The sequence below is a fragment of the Eleutherodactylus coqui genome, chromosome 6, assembly GCF_035609145.1.
Source record: "Eleutherodactylus coqui strain aEleCoq1 chromosome 6, aEleCoq1.hap1, whole genome shotgun sequence".
Lineage (NCBI taxonomy): Eukaryota > Metazoa > Chordata > Amphibia > Anura > Eleutherodactylidae > Eleutherodactylus > Eleutherodactylus coqui.
The window spans coordinates 40,774,326-40,789,790 of NC_089842.1; the positions used below are offsets into that span (position 1 = coordinate 40,774,326).

General features: G+C 49.2%; 1 protein-coding gene across 1 annotated transcript in view; it reads left to right on the top strand.

The window, feature by feature from the left end:
• Nucleotides 1–15,465, top strand: part of ROBO4 (roundabout guidance receptor 4) — a 108,478-nt gene that overhangs the window by 49,007 nt on the left and 44,006 nt on the right. The window contains exons 12-14 of the mRNA XM_066606662.1: nt 186–228; nt 11,129–11,268; nt 15,080–15,415. Of these exons, the coding sequence (XP_066462759.1) occupies nt 186–228; nt 11,129–11,268; nt 15,080–15,415 (519 nt within the window). The remainder of the gene's footprint in view (nt 1–185; nt 229–11,128; nt 11,269–15,079; nt 15,416–15,465) is intronic.

A 15,465-nucleotide genomic window follows, 5' to 3' on the forward strand; every position in this document is an offset into this window, starting at 1 on the left:
AAATTACGTAAATTGTAGTTTTGCTAGTTCTTTGAAAAGTTAGGCATCTTTTAGCTTATATTAGTTTTTCGTGGGCACTTACAAGAGGAAGACCAGAGCTAGCGAGGAGACCCCCCCTAGTTTTCAGAGACCAGGTCTGGTATGTCCAGGTGTAATCTTGACTGGTAATTTGATTATTTTTCTAGGACTTTACCGGTTTGCAAGTGAAGACACAATCATTAAACACAGGTAAGAGATCGCCCATTACACCAGCGTCATTGAACGCCATCTAGTGTTCACATGAAAGACTGACTGTTTATTTTATACCACTCTGTTTATAATCTGTTTGCCGTTAATGAATGCGAACATTCATAGTTTATATGCAGGCGCTAAAAATCTGCCCCGATTTAATAATTCTCACAGCTGTGGGCTTGTTACAATGTATCCAGTCAATCCTTTGTGAACTAAACTGCTACAGCAGTAGAAAGCTCTCTCTTGTATTGATAGTTTGCTACAATGTATCAGTCTGAAGTCCTGTTGATTTAGCTTACAGGGGATTTTGTACATTAGATAGAATTGTGACAACCCTCTGCTATGAGTTTGGGATACACAGGGTCCTGCTACCTGCTGCGCCAATCTTCTGTGGTAGTAAGGCAGGTGTGCCCTATAATGTCTCAGTGAGGCTCCTCAGTAGTTGGAGTGCACCGCAGCGGCAGCCATCCTCAGCACAGCGTGTGCCAGACAGCCCATAACTCAACATGAAGAATCAGTTAAGAAATGAGTTTGTGGCAGCGCCATTTACCGGTCATAAAATATCGCTCTGTTTCAGCGATTTCTCGGCTCAATAAGACTCATTTGCGTTTGTCCTTCACAAGCGGCTGTAAATCGCGCTCTCAGGAGGATAATGCAATGTACACTTTGTGTGACACATCTCCCTCAGAGACTCCCTGCATCGCAGCGGTGCTAACATACAAGCCCTCAGCAGAGAGGGAATGTGGCCCCTCCTGCTCTACTGTTTTACTATTTACAAGGGATTATTTTTAACGGACTTCATCATCCATTTATATTTACTACCTTTCACAATAAATCCAAGAAAAGTTGCAGCACTCTTAGAGTCCAGTGAAAACTGTGATTTAGTCTCCCATGTTCAATAAATGCAGTGTTTCAGCTCTAGACCAGGCTTGAAAAAGGCTCTGGTTTTATTGAGTTGAACTGTTGCACTCACTATTCTTCTGGTGGGTCTGAGTTATATCCAGTATTGCACTCCAGAGCTGCACTCACTATTCTGCTGGTGGAGTCAATGAGTATTTACATTACTTATCCTGTACTGATCCTAAGTTACATCCTGTATTATACTCCAGAGCTGCACTCACTAGTCTGCTGGTAGACTCACTGTGTACATTACATTACTTTTCCTGTACTGATCTTGAGTTATATCCTGTGTTATTCTCCAGAGCTGCACTCACTATTCTGCTGGTGGAGTCACTGTGTACATACATTACTTATCCTGTACTGATCCCGAGTTACATCCTGTATTATACTCCAGAGCTGCACTCACTATTCTGCTGGTGGAGTCACTGTATACATACATTACTTATCCTGTACTGATCCTGAGTTACATCCTGTATTATACTCCAGAGCTGCACTCACTATTCTGCTGGTGGAGTCACTGTGTACATACATTACTTATCCTGTACTGATCCTGAGTTACATCCTGTATTATACTCCAGAGCTGCACTCACTATTCTGCTGGTGGAGTCACTGTATACATACATTACTTATCCTGTACTGATCCTGAGTTACATCCTGTAGATCTTTTTATTATAAAAGTGAAAAACATAACAATAAACAGAACATAAATATCGCTCACTTGGCATAAGACAAACATAAACAAACAAAACCAAATCACTTGTGTTATCTGTACTTTGCCTTACTGCACGACAAAGGAGACAAAAGCAAAAGGTCCATCTGGTCCAAACAATACACACAGCAGACTACACCAACCTGCACTCCAAACTACACTCACTCATCCTCACCAATACATATACATTACATATAACGATATACACACATGTAAGAAAGCATATCCCTAACTCACAGGATCCAGCCTGAAATCCCAAAAAAGAAGAAAGAAAACGACTAATAACCGAAGCAATTATATAATAAAAATAATGCAAACAACAATAACAAAAGTAATAGCAATAAGAACAACCCAATACCTTTTTATATATATATATTTTTTATTTTTTTTAATGCCCACCACCTAAAGAATAAAACCTTACATAATCCTAAACTAACCCTATATCCAGACCAAACCACCACACCCCCCAAACAACCCCCTACGGTGCAGCCTGGGAGCCACGCCTGCATCCCAAGTCCGTGCTCAATGTCTATGTCCAGGACGAGCCGAGCTGCACCGCATACACACACCCTGCCCGCCGCAGCCTGAGGGCCACGCCCGCACCAACAGTCCGTGCCCAGTGTTCATTGTCCGGGACGTGTCAAGCTACGGCTGAGGCATAAATCCCCCCCCCCTCCCCCCAATAAACCCCCACCCAACCTATCTATAACCCCTAGCCCTATATACAAAACAAAACATAACATAACATATAACATCTCTTATACTACACAACTACAAACCAACACTACATATTAATACCCGAAAGCCTAAGGTTCAGTTACCTGCAGCCGTACATACCTGATCTTTGACCGAAAACAAAAACTCTACTAGTGGCACACACAGCCCTCCACAAGGACTGGATATGATAAGCCGGGCACCGACCAAATAGAGAAAAACTATCCCTATAGTTAATCTGTCCCTACAATGTCCCTACTCCTTCCCTAAAACTTACCCCCAGAGAAACTGTCCCTACTTCTCCCTATTCTGTCCCTACAAAGACCCTAACAATAAGAAGACTGTCCCTAACGAAATACAAACCCTCTCCATAGGAGAGAGGCCTTAGTCGTGCCCAACCTCTCATAATCCAGAGAGCGCACCTTCACCAGGTCACCCAGGATGTTTCTATTCACCTCATCCACGGGGAGGATTTTCTCTTCCGTCGAAACTAGACACCGTGCGTTCCAAATGTGAAACCTGATCACTAGGCTGACTAAGAATAAAGTGCACCGGTCCCTGCGACCAAGGTCCCCGAATGCCCCATAGACCCATTCCGCATACGAGAGGCGTGCCAACCTGGGCCAACCAATGGAGGCTCCCACCCGTTTGTACACCTCTGTATTAAAGGGACACTGAAGCAGGAAATGCTCCATGCTTTCCAGTACGTTGCTGCACTCCTGGCGGGGGCAACCCCTATCCACCAGAGGCCTGCTCTTCAAGTTGCCCCTTACATACAGTCTCCCGTGGAAACAGCGCCAAGTCAAGTCCCAAAACTTCAAGGGGATCCTGTCAGAATTCAATAAACGTAACCCTCCCTCCAGGTCCCGACTTGGGCAGTCCTTGAGCGCCAGGGGCTTCTGGAAATGGGTCAACAGAACCCTCTTATTGAGGAGTTTCCTCGACAGAGTTCTGATCTCCCACATCCCCAGACCCCACCGACGTATCATCTTCAGAACCACGGTAGCGTAAGCCGGAAGATGCCCGTGCGGCGTGCGAAGATCCTTCACTCGCCCTCCAGTCTCCCATTCCTGGAAGAAAGGCCGAAGCCATCCCCAACAGGAGAATACCCACGGAGGAGCCCTCTCTTGCCAGAGGTTGCCTATATTGATCTTAACAAAGGTGTTTACGAGAAACACCACGGGGTTGACCATAGATAACCCCCCTAGTCTCCTCGTGCGATATGTGACATCTCTCCTAATTAGGTTCAACCTGTTCCCCCACAACATTAGGAAGAACAGGTTGCAGACCCGGGTCCAGAGAGGCTCTGGCAAAATGCATACGCTGCCCAGGTAGATGAATAAAGGGAGCAGGTATGTTTTGATCAGGTTAACCCTTTCCCGAAGGGTCAAAGACCAACCCTTCCACTGGGCCACCTTCTGAGTGGCACCATCGAGCCTGACCACCCAATTTTGCATGGGGTAATCTCCCCGGCCAAATTTGATGCCGAGAACTTTAGCCGAGTCCTGGGGCACTGGAAGGGTGTCTGGGAGACTAAATGTAGGATCTCCCCTTCCTAACCAGAGACTTTCGCACTTATCCCAGTTGATGCCGGACCCAGATGCTTCCGAGTAGCGATCCACCTCTGCCATCACGTACTCTGCCTCCCCCCTCGAGGACACAAAGACGGTGACGTCATCAGCGTACGCTGCCACCCTGAGGGTGGCTTCCGGCACCGCCCGATCCATCCCGACCCCGCCATAGGCCCACCATCAATCATCCTAAGGAAAGGATCAATGGCAAACACGTACAGCAAGGGGCTCAGAGGACAACCCTGACGGACGCCAGACCCAACCTCAAATGGGTGGCCGACCCAACCGTTCACTAGCGGGAAAGTCTCAGCCCCCGCGTACAATGTCTTGAGCCAATTGACAAACCCCACTGGCAGGCCATATCTCAGAAGAACAGACCAGAGGTACTCGTGATTAACCCGATCAAACGCTTTGGCCTGATCCAAGGACAGCAAGTACCCCTCCCAGTGACCAGCCCTACCCTGCTCCACTGCTTCCCGGACACCTAGAACAGCACTAAAGGTGCTACGGCCTGGAACAGAGCAATGCTGGGCACCCGAGAGGAGCCGGGGTGCAAACTTGACCAGCCGATTAAACAGCACTTTTGCCAGAACCTTCCTGTCCGTATTGAGAAGCGCTATGGGACGCCAGTTCTCAATACGGCTCGAGTCTTTACCCTTTGACAGAAGGATCAAAGCCGACCTCCTCATTGACTTTGGGAGAGTGTCCGAGGAAAGACACTCATTGAAAACCTCAGTCAAGAGGGGACTCAAGAGGTCCTGAAAGGTCTTATAGTACTCAGATGTTAAGCCATCCGATCCTGGCGATTTTTTGAGCGCAAGCCCATCAATCGCCAGTTTAACTTCCTCTATGTTGATCTCCTCTGTCAAAACATTAAGGGAGATGTCATCCCCTGGCACAGGGACAGCTTCAGCCAGGAAAGCCGACATCACATCTCGATCTAGATCCCTCTTTCTCAAAAGGTGCGAGTAGAAGGATCTGATGACTTCCAGAATCCCTGATCTGGACCTGTTCAGAGATCCCGTACCGTCGATCAGTCCAGTGACAACTTTACGATTCACTGACATCTTGCAGTTTCTGTAAGGGTCAGGTGAGTGGTACTTCCCGAAGTCCCTCTCAAAAACCAAAGATGCGTGCCTATTATACTGGCACCCTTTGAGCAAAGACTTCACTCTGGAGATCTCCTCGCGGCTACCTCCAGTCGAGACGAGATCTTCGAGTTTCCTCCTCAGGCCCTGATAAAGATGGTACTTACTCAGGCTCCTGAGGCTAGAGAGCTGGCAGAAGAACCTCGCAGCCCTGATCTTGAACATCTCCCACCACTCTGACTTACTGCTACAAAGATCCAGTAATGGTACCTGGCTCTGCAGAAAATCCTCAAAGGACTGTCTTATCTCTGCTTCCTCCAGGAGTGATGAATTCAGCCTCCATAAGCCTCTACCCATCCGGGGGGTCTCTGCAACATTCAGGGAAAACAAAATCAGACAGTGGTCGGAGAATTCCACCTCAACAGCAGAAACTGGTGAAGAGATGGCTTCCTCCTTCAAATAAAACCTATCTATTCTAGACCTGCACTCGCCTCTATAATAGGTGAAACCCGCGTGGCCTGGGGTGTGCCGGATGTGGACATCCACCAGGCGAGCTTCGCTAGCTATGCTATTAAGCGCGACGCTATCATAAGTCAGCTTGACTAGGGAGCCTCCCCTGTCACGGGTCCTCGTGACTGCGTTAAAGTCACCCCCAAAGATCACCTGCCGACTGGTAAAAAGGTACGGCTTGATCCTCATAAAGAGATCTTTGCGGTCCCGCTTGGTTTGGGGACCGTAGATGTTGATTAGCCGAAGCTCTTGTCCCTTCATGAGAACATCCAGGATCAGGCACCTCCCTATTTCTAACTCGATAACCCGTCGGCATTCAACCGCTACGGTAAAAAGTACCGCCACTCCGCTATATGGCTCGGCCGCAAGAGACCAGTAAGATGGACCAGACCTCCATTCCCTCCTTGCCTTATGCACAGCTGCCAAATTTGGCAGCCTGGTCTCTTGCAAAAACAAAATGTCAGCTTCAACGCGGCCGAGAAAATCAAAGGGCGCAAATCTAGCCATATCAGATTTAATGCTGGCAACATTAATGGATGCCAGCGTCAATGGAGCGGGTGCCGCCATCATTGGTGATTGAGTTAGATGGCTTTCTTCTTCCCACCCCCCTTCTCATCCGGGTCTGAGGATGACCCCTCGACCTCGTCCTCCTTGCCACTGGGCTCTGGGCCAGCCCTCCCCCTGGAGGTCACCAAACCCCCATAAGAGGAAGGCTCAGCACCCCCTGTAGGCCCCACGCTTGTCCTGGGCACCTCTCCCTCTGCCTCCTCCGAGGACGAGAGAGCTTGGTACCTGTTGGAGAGCCCAACAAGAGGAGAGTTTGGATTGCCTTCCTGCACCTGGCCCGTTGCAGGGGAAGATTTCCCTTCCCTTTTTTTCATTTTCTTGGAGCCCTGCTTACGCTTTTTCTTTTGCCACTCATCCTTGCCCTCACCCACACTTTCATAGTGGGAAGAATCTGAATAAGTGGCATCCTCTTCCCTTTGGATCCTCCTGACCTCCTCATCCAGCTCCCTGTCCCCTGGAGCCTCAGCCACATGATTTGCGTCCGGAGCAGGGGCCAGCATTGACCCACCTGCCACCTGGGTTTCCACCAGCTCCCTGCCCCTTCCGCGCTTCTCTTGGCGCCTCAGCTTGGCTGCCCCAGCATGTTTGTTCTTCCTTGGCTCCTGGGCTCCATCGCCTCTGCTGGTCCCCTCCCCTGCAGAAGCAACCTCATGGCTCTCCTCCGCTGGGGCCATGACCGCATTGGCGAAAGAGCGCGGACAGCGACTGAATGGGTGACCGAGGTCACCACACAGGTGACACCTAATCTCTGTACAAGATGCCGCAAGATGACCTACCTCACCACACAGAGCGCACTTGATGATGTTACAGGCTGCACTCAAATGTGTGGGGTCGCCGCACTTGTGACAGAGCTTCGGCTGCCCCTGGTAGAAGGCCAAGATACGATCCCTGCCAAGGAAGGCCGCGGATGGTATGTGGGCCACCGAATTCCCTGAACGCTTAAGTTTCACCATAAACGTCCAGGCTCCGGACCAGATGCCGTGCTCGTCCCGGTTCTTATTGGGCATATCCACCACCTCTCCGTACCGACTTATCCAAGTCATGATATCGTAACAAGAGAGGGACTCATTACGAGTCAAAACGGTCACTCTCTTGACTCCAGTCTGGCGGGTTACCACTTGTGCAGCGAAACCGCGCCAGCCGGGCTCGTTCTTCATCAACTCGTAGTTCCCCCAAAAGAGCTCGAGGCCCTCTGGGCGAACAAAGCTGATGTCGAACTCAGACGTGCCGTAAGGATGGATTAGGGCATAGATGTCATTTGCCCTGAAACCCATCTTCAGCAGAAGCTCCACCACCTTACCCCTGGATGGACACGCGTCATTGCCCCTCCACTGAAGACGAGCCACATTCCTACGGCCAATGTCCTGCCCGGTTGTCGGCAGGGACCAGACGGTCTCCCCCCTTTGTTCTCGGAAGGCACCAAGACCATGTCTCTCCACCCAGAGAGACAAATCCACAACTCTGCCCCCTACATTCATCGAGCTCTCCCCCCTCCTCAAGGCCTCCAGGAGGCGCCGTTGCAAAATGCCGTCCCCAGAGCCCAAAGACAAGGAGGACGCCTCTCCCCTCCCTCCAGCGGCAACACTGGCATAACTTCTACCAGATGTTGTCGCTGCTGGAGGGGCGACTGGATCCTGACCCACCCCCTGACTACCCTCCGAAGCCCCACCCTCCCGTACAAGAGGTGGCATACTAGCCGGGGAACCAGGGACACCTGTTCCTGCAGGAACAGGGGCAGCAGGAACAGGGGCAGCAGGGGTACCAACAGCCGCATCCATTTCCTCACTCACTTCTCCATTAGCTGCTGGACCAGGACCTTTATTATTTTCACCCTCTTTTTGCCCAGAGGGCAAGTCCGTGGCACCTCCAGTGGGTGGCTGGAGATGCACTTCAGAGGATTCAGTGTCTGGCCTTTTAACATTTTTCCTTACTTTGGTGGATGTAGCTCCGCCCACCTTAGCCACTCTTGGAGTTGTAGTTCCTTCAACTTCCCTTCCAGGAACAGGAGCATGTTTACCATGGGTGGGAGGATCGGTAGACCCGGCCACCACCCACTGCGCCCCCTCTGCACCTGATAGGCGCTTTAGGGACACAGGGGGGACAGCCAGGCCACCACAGGTGGGACCTGGTGCCGGATCACGCCTCCCTCCCACTGGGACATGACCGACAGCACCAGCACCTCTGGACTGGCCGCGACCCTTTGCTTTCCCAACACTCTTATCTACCTCCTTTACTCCTCCATTCCCACTACTGGCACAAGCGGACTTGGAGTTTTGGGCCGCATTAACCCTCTCTTCCCCAGTCCCCTGCACCGGACTCACCACAGAGCCCGGGACTAGGAGCTCAGGGTTACCATCCTGGTCTGACTTTGCAGCCAAACCAGAGTGCTTGGTGACATAAACAAATTTTTCTTGTATATATTTTTTTTCCTTTTTCCTCTTCTTCTTCTTGCTTGAGGTCTCCGGGGGACAATCATTCCCGAAATAGCAAGACTGCAGCCTCTCTGGGGACTCTTGCAGCTGTATCTGCCGCATTATCAGCGCACCCTCTCCACTGCTGCTGCAGCTGTCATCACTGTCCTCCAGGTCAGATTCACCCGACGTGGGAGGCAGGCTGACCTGTTCAGCTGGGATGCTGGGCCCAGTAGTCCCACCTGGCAGTGAAAATTGCTGCTCACCAGAGCACCCAGCTCGCCCATCCTGAGCACCGTCAGATTCGCCCGTGCTGCTGCTTGAGCGCCTGGTAGAGCGCTCTTTAATAGCAGCGCTGCTTACTGACGCCATTTTGCTGAACCTCTCATCATTTAACAGTTTTTCTTTGAAAGGCCCACTTCTTTCCAGAATCCTTTCCCTCTCCTCCTCATAAAACTCAATGGCCTCCTCACAGGCTTCAATCTGCCGTGATATGGCCAATTTTCTGGTACGGGATCTGGCCCTCTCCGCATCATAGCGGGCAATGCGCAGCTCCTGCCTATATTTATTCAGCTGCCTCCCGACATGCCCAAAGTCCTTCATATACTTGGCAATGCGTGATGCCACATCCGTTACAGACTCGCCCTCCCTGCGATCAGCCCAACTTGCCTGCAAACGTTGTTTTGCCGCATGGTCCTCCACTCTCTTCCTTTGGCTGCGGGTCCTCTTGGGCTCCTCCAGGGGAGTCAGGGTGACATTGCTGCCACTCTGACCAGGTGTTCTCCCCTCCTGGGGTGCAGTCCTCCCTCCCCCCGACCGAAGCCGGAGGGAGGAGGTCTGGGACTCCATGGCTGGAGCAAGCCCAGCACCTGTAGACTTGGCTGGGTAAGCTTTCCTCTTAATGGTGACCACACCCTGGATCCTGCAGAGCTCTCACACACCCAACCTTCTCCAGAGATGCACTCACTATTCTGCTGCAGGAGTCACTGTGTACATACATTACTTATCCTGTACTGATCCTGAGTTACATCCTGTGTTATACTCCAGAGCTACACTCACTATTCTGCTGGTGGAGTAACTGTGTACATACATTACTTATACTGTACTGACCCTGAGTTACATCCTGTGTTATACTCCAGAGCTGCACTAACTATTCTGCTCGTTATTGGAAACAGCCAGCAAGCCTGTGAGCAGATACCACCCCTAATAGCTTAGCTGAGTTCTTATACCTGAGCACACTCGGACCCATTAAAATCAGTGACTCTTTTCTGGACAGCGATTTTCTTTCTTTTTTTTTTTAACGTACCGATAGTCCTTGTAAAAATATTGCATCATGTCCTATACTGTTCCTATTCATGGACAAGAGTAGGGCATGCAATGTCCACTCTCCCATACACTGCACAATATGTGGACCTGGTGAGAATCTCAGACTAAGGCCGCCTGCAGACGAGCGGGTCGGATCCGGCGGCGAGGATTCTCGCCGCGGGATCCGACCCGAGCGCCTGCAGGGATGAGCGCGTACTCACCCGCACCCGGCGGCCCCGGCTCTTTCATGTACCAGCTGCCGTGCAGCCGGCGCATGCGCAGACCGGAGCTGGCGGCCGGGTGAGTGACGTTTCTGTGCGGGGCTCTGCGAGCGCCGCACAGAAATAGGACATGCCGCGGTTTCTTTGCCGCGCGATATTTCGCGCGGCCAAACCGCGGCCGTCTGCATAGGATTGCGTTTGTTAACGCAATCCTATGGAGGCTTTGAGCGGCAGAAATCCCGCGGGAAATCCCGCCGCGGGATTTCTGCCCGTGTGCAGGTGGCCTTACTCGCACTCGGTCATCTGAATGCGGCCTTAGGCCACCTGCAGATGGGCGGAAATTCCGCGGTGGGATTTCCCGCGGAATTTCCACCCCTGGAAGCTGCCATAGGATTGCGTTAACAAACGCAATTCTATGCAGACGGCCGCGATTTGGCCGCGTGAAATCTCGCGCGGCAAACAAATCGCGGCACGCTCTACTTCTGTGCGGGGCTCTGTGAGCCCCGCACAGAAGCGTCACTCACCGGCCGCCGGCTCCGATCTGCGCATGCGCCGGCAGCCGGCACATGAAAGAGCCGGGGCCGCGGGAGCAGGTGAGTGTCCCGCTGCTCTCTGCAGACGCTCAGGTCCCGCTGCGAGAATACGCAGCCGGATCCGACCCGAAACTTGGTGCAGGTTTTGTTTTTACATCAAATGATTGTAGAGTATTTTGTGTAACGTTGACATCTACCAAAATACTAATTACCAGAGCAAGCTTTGTACAGACAGTGAGTAGCCAGGGAATGCTGGGAGATTTCTGCTCTGAAGCCTGCAGCATATCACACATTATAAGGGAGGCTCGGGGGGTGGGTGAGGGGGTGCTGCTATGTACCCTAGATTTAGATGATGCTTTTTCCCACAGGATGGACACAAGTGACTCCCCTTGGCTGTCAAATACCTGGAAATCGGCTTCTTGCTCCAGAAACTACAGCAGCACAACCAGCATGAACAGCCAGCTCCTGTGGATGGAGAGCAAGGACACGACAGACTTCCACAAATCCAGTATGTGCAGAATCTCCCAACAACATGTAACCACTATGGTGGAAGCCCGAATGGTAGACAGAGAATAACTAGGCAGATTTGGTTTGAAGGATTCTTGGAGAGCTGGGTGACAACACCTGTGAGGACTTATGGGGGGCCATATTGGTTGTCACCCAGCTGACCCTGTAAGATACTCAGGACATTAATATGACGACTGTAGGGAGAATTTATTGGGAGTGGTGTTCCATACGCTGGTCTTAATCTAATATGCTCTGGAGTAAGATGTGCCTCGTTTATTAGGAGCTGCACACCTCTTTAGAAACGTGGCTTGTATTTTGCCTATCAATGTGCTTGAAAATAAAGGTACACCAGAGGTAAGCTGGTGTAGACTTGTGCCATAACACATGCTAGATTCTGGCATAATTAGAGAAAATATGTCAAACTGCAAGAGGCTCTGCACCTCCCACTATGCCCCGCCCACTATGCCCCGCCCACTTTAAAACATAGGCGAGAATGCTGCAAAAATTAAAATAGTAGCAAAGTTTTGTACAAATCTGACTTATGGAAAAAATGGTGACTATTTTGGATCTGGCAAATTTAAAGGTGTTTTCCACTTGTAAACTACTGATGGCTTAATATCAGGATAGAGCATCAATAGTAGTTTGGTTAGGGTCCACCGCTCGGAAACTCTATTGATCAGATGTTCATCAGACTATTGTGCTCATGTAGTAAGCTGATTTCTGCAGGAAGAGGACAGCTCTGTTCTCACTGCAGTGGCCAGGCTTAGTATTACTTGCAAAATTCCCACTGAAGTGAATGGAAACTTTGCCTGTAATACCAAGGCTGGCCACTGCAGTGAGAATGGAGCTGTCTGCTTCCAGTAGAAATCAGCTCTGCCCACAAACACATCAGCTTATGGGCTAGGGTTTGCCTTTTGGAACCCTCGCCAATCCATTATTGATAGCCTATCCTGAGGATAGGCAATCGGTAATTTACAACTGGGAATCTCCTTTAAAGGGAACCTGTCATTGGCTATGAGCACCACAATGTAAGTTAAGGTGCTCATAGGGCAGCTTTCCAGTAGAGTGGGGAGGCATTTTTTTTATACTTATCCACCTCCTGATACTTGTGCTGAAAGTTGGAGTGCAGACCAAGCAGCGGACTCAAAGCTGCAGGCTGTGAATGTTGGAGTGCAGACCAAGCAGCGGACTCTAAGCTGCAGGCTGTGAATGTTGGAGTGCAGACCAAGCAGCGGGCTCTTAGCTGCAGGCTGTGCATGCACACTCTTATAGAGATCAATGAATTCAATGCACGGTCCACATGCCGACTTTTGCGGCTGACTGCACAGGCATGGGGAGGCAGGTAAGTATACAAAATACCTCCCTAGTCTCCTAGGAATCTGCCCTATGAGCACCAGAACTTAGTTTATAGTGCTCCTAGCATAACATAATACATCTTTCCCCGTATGATCAGATCATTGGGGGGGTTTGACCTCGAAGCACAGGATGTCAGCAGTATCACCCATCTATACCAACTCGGGGTTTCTCCCTCACACAAGGGCATCTTATTGGTACCAATTCTGTAAAAGCTTCAATTGAGTTTCACAATTTTTCTTCATTCGGCTCTTGCTGGCATTTTGGACTTCTTCCAGAAAACTGAAGCTGATAATTTTGTGCTTTTTAATTAAGGAAGTGGATTGCTAATTCTGAGCAGGCATATAGTGAGGAGGAATTCACTGTGTTGTCAATGTTTAGTATCAGGCTGGTAATAATGAAATATTCTTCGCTTGCACCATATCCGCTATATACCAGTGGAAGTTTTTAGATTGGCCTTGTGAATGAAGACTGGAGCCGCAGTACACATGTGCTACCACCAGAGGGTGACATATGTGCAACAAAATTCCGGATGTTCATATAATGGAATACCAGTTGCATGTAAGGCTTTATAAACTTCATTAAAGAAACTCTCCAGCAATTTTTTGGAAACCTAAAGCTATCCCCATCAATAGTCTATCAGTGTATTTTGTTTCATCCCAGCGCAGTTACATCCATACATTCATAAACCCTTCACTATGGTCAGCTATGCCATATGACTGACTACCAGTCCAAACCTCGCTCTCCTGTGTAGACCGGTGGTCAGCAGTCTCCTACATGGAGGACTAATTGGGAATTACAGGATTACATCAGCATCTACTGCCACGGTACCGGGTGATTATGGATACTGCTGAAGCTATTTTACCCGTATCTAAGGCATCCAGGGGAAGGGGAAATTTACAAAGATTGATTTTTCATAGTCTAAATTATGCTGGAAAAAGATACACCAAAATTAAGAAACACACACATCTCTTATGCTTTTATGCATCTTTTGTTGCCCATGTGCCAGAATTCATAGATTTAGGTGTAGATTTACACTACAATTTACAACAGCTTCTGGCGCAAATTATAGTAAATGTGTCCAAACATGGAGTCCCCTCCTCTGTGATTAAGCAGCCTTTAATACATTCACTGTCTCAGGAGTGTAGATATAGTAGATGAGTCCATAAAATGATTAGCTGCAGAATTCTAAAACTCCCCTAACTTACACTAACAATCTACCCCATCCGTGATGCTGTGTGTAGAATCTCCATTCTGTCCTATAAGATGAAGCTTCATACTGCTCTCCCTGCTTGCAGGAGTCAGGGGAGAGCAGGGTGAAGCCGCATCACATATGGTGCAATGGATCTGTAGTGCTAGGGACAACAGTTCTATGTCACTGATCTATCACTTCTGCACTTAGACAGGACTCAGAGGAGAGCAAATGTAGAGTGATGAGACTCTGCCTCCTCTGGTGAGACAATAGGTTGCATTGGGGGATCATATCAGAGGGGAAGAAGGAGCCAATATGGTGGACAGCCTGTGCCAATAAAATGCACATAAACTTAAAAAGGTATACACAATGTATACACAAGAGCGTCTACATTATTCTATAATAGCCTATGCTGCTGAAGAAAATTACTCATAGAATCGTAGCGTTGAAAGGGACCTCCGGGTCATCGGGTCCAGAGCCCTGCAGGATTCACTAAATTATCCCAGACAGATGCCTGTCCAGCCTCTGTTTTGAAGACTTTTATTGAAGACGAACTCAACAGCTCCTGTGGCAATCTGTTCCACTCACATTTGATCAATTTCCCCTCAATTCTCTCATCTAGGTCATTTATAAAAATGTTAAACACCACCGGGCCCAGGACAGAGTTTGGTGGTACCCCATTTGAGACCTCTTCCCACTCTTTCCGTATGATCACTCAGCTAGTTGTGAATCCACCTAACAGTTGCCTTGTCAATCCCATTTTTGGTCATTTTTTTCAATAAGGCTGGAAAACGGATACACAACAGGAATTTTTAACATCCTTTTTAACCAATTCACCATTTTTATCCTGTAAACATCCAATAGCAACTTTGACTTTTCTTTTGCTTTTGACATACTACCCCAAATCCTTTTTTATTGCTTTTGGCCTCTCTTGCAAGCCTCAATTCGTTATTAGCTTTAGCTATTTTGCTACTTGCCCTACAGTTTCTGCAGACCCCATTATATTCTTCTTTAGGTATTCCCCCCTCTTTCCATTTGATAAACATATTTTTCTTCGTTTTTAACATGTGTGCAAGTTCTGTGTTCATCCGTCCTGGCCTCTTTAAATGCTTCCCATTCTTCCTTCTTTCAGGGAGTGTTAACAATTGTTACTGTTGGATGTCTCTTTAAATGCCATTAAACACTGACACTTAGGGGTGCAGGGCAATGACAGACTGACGCTTGGGGTGTTATATAGCTGTATATAATGTTTTTTCTTCCTCTACAGCCATCTCATTTGAGCGTAAGAGTGACGGTAGCCGCAGTCAGATCATCCCGCTGGTTCCGGATAGCAGTATGTACGGAGCGCTGTTTGTGGATCTCCCAGGAAAGGACTTGACAACATTCCAGTCCCCCTCACCTATCAGGCCCCCCGGCATGGGTGTTAGTTCTAAGTCAGGGATACCTCTAGGACTGTATGATCACAACCTATTTCCACATTGCCATGGCAGTGCTAACAACCTCACACATGGGGGTGCAAGAAACAAGATACCTGGGAAACCTATGGTCCCTGTACCACCAAATGTATCCCTGAAGGAGCCCTGGAGCCACAAGCTCAAAAGAGGTAAAGGTAATTCCATATGTGGTAGCAGTTATAACATAGGTAGGGGCATT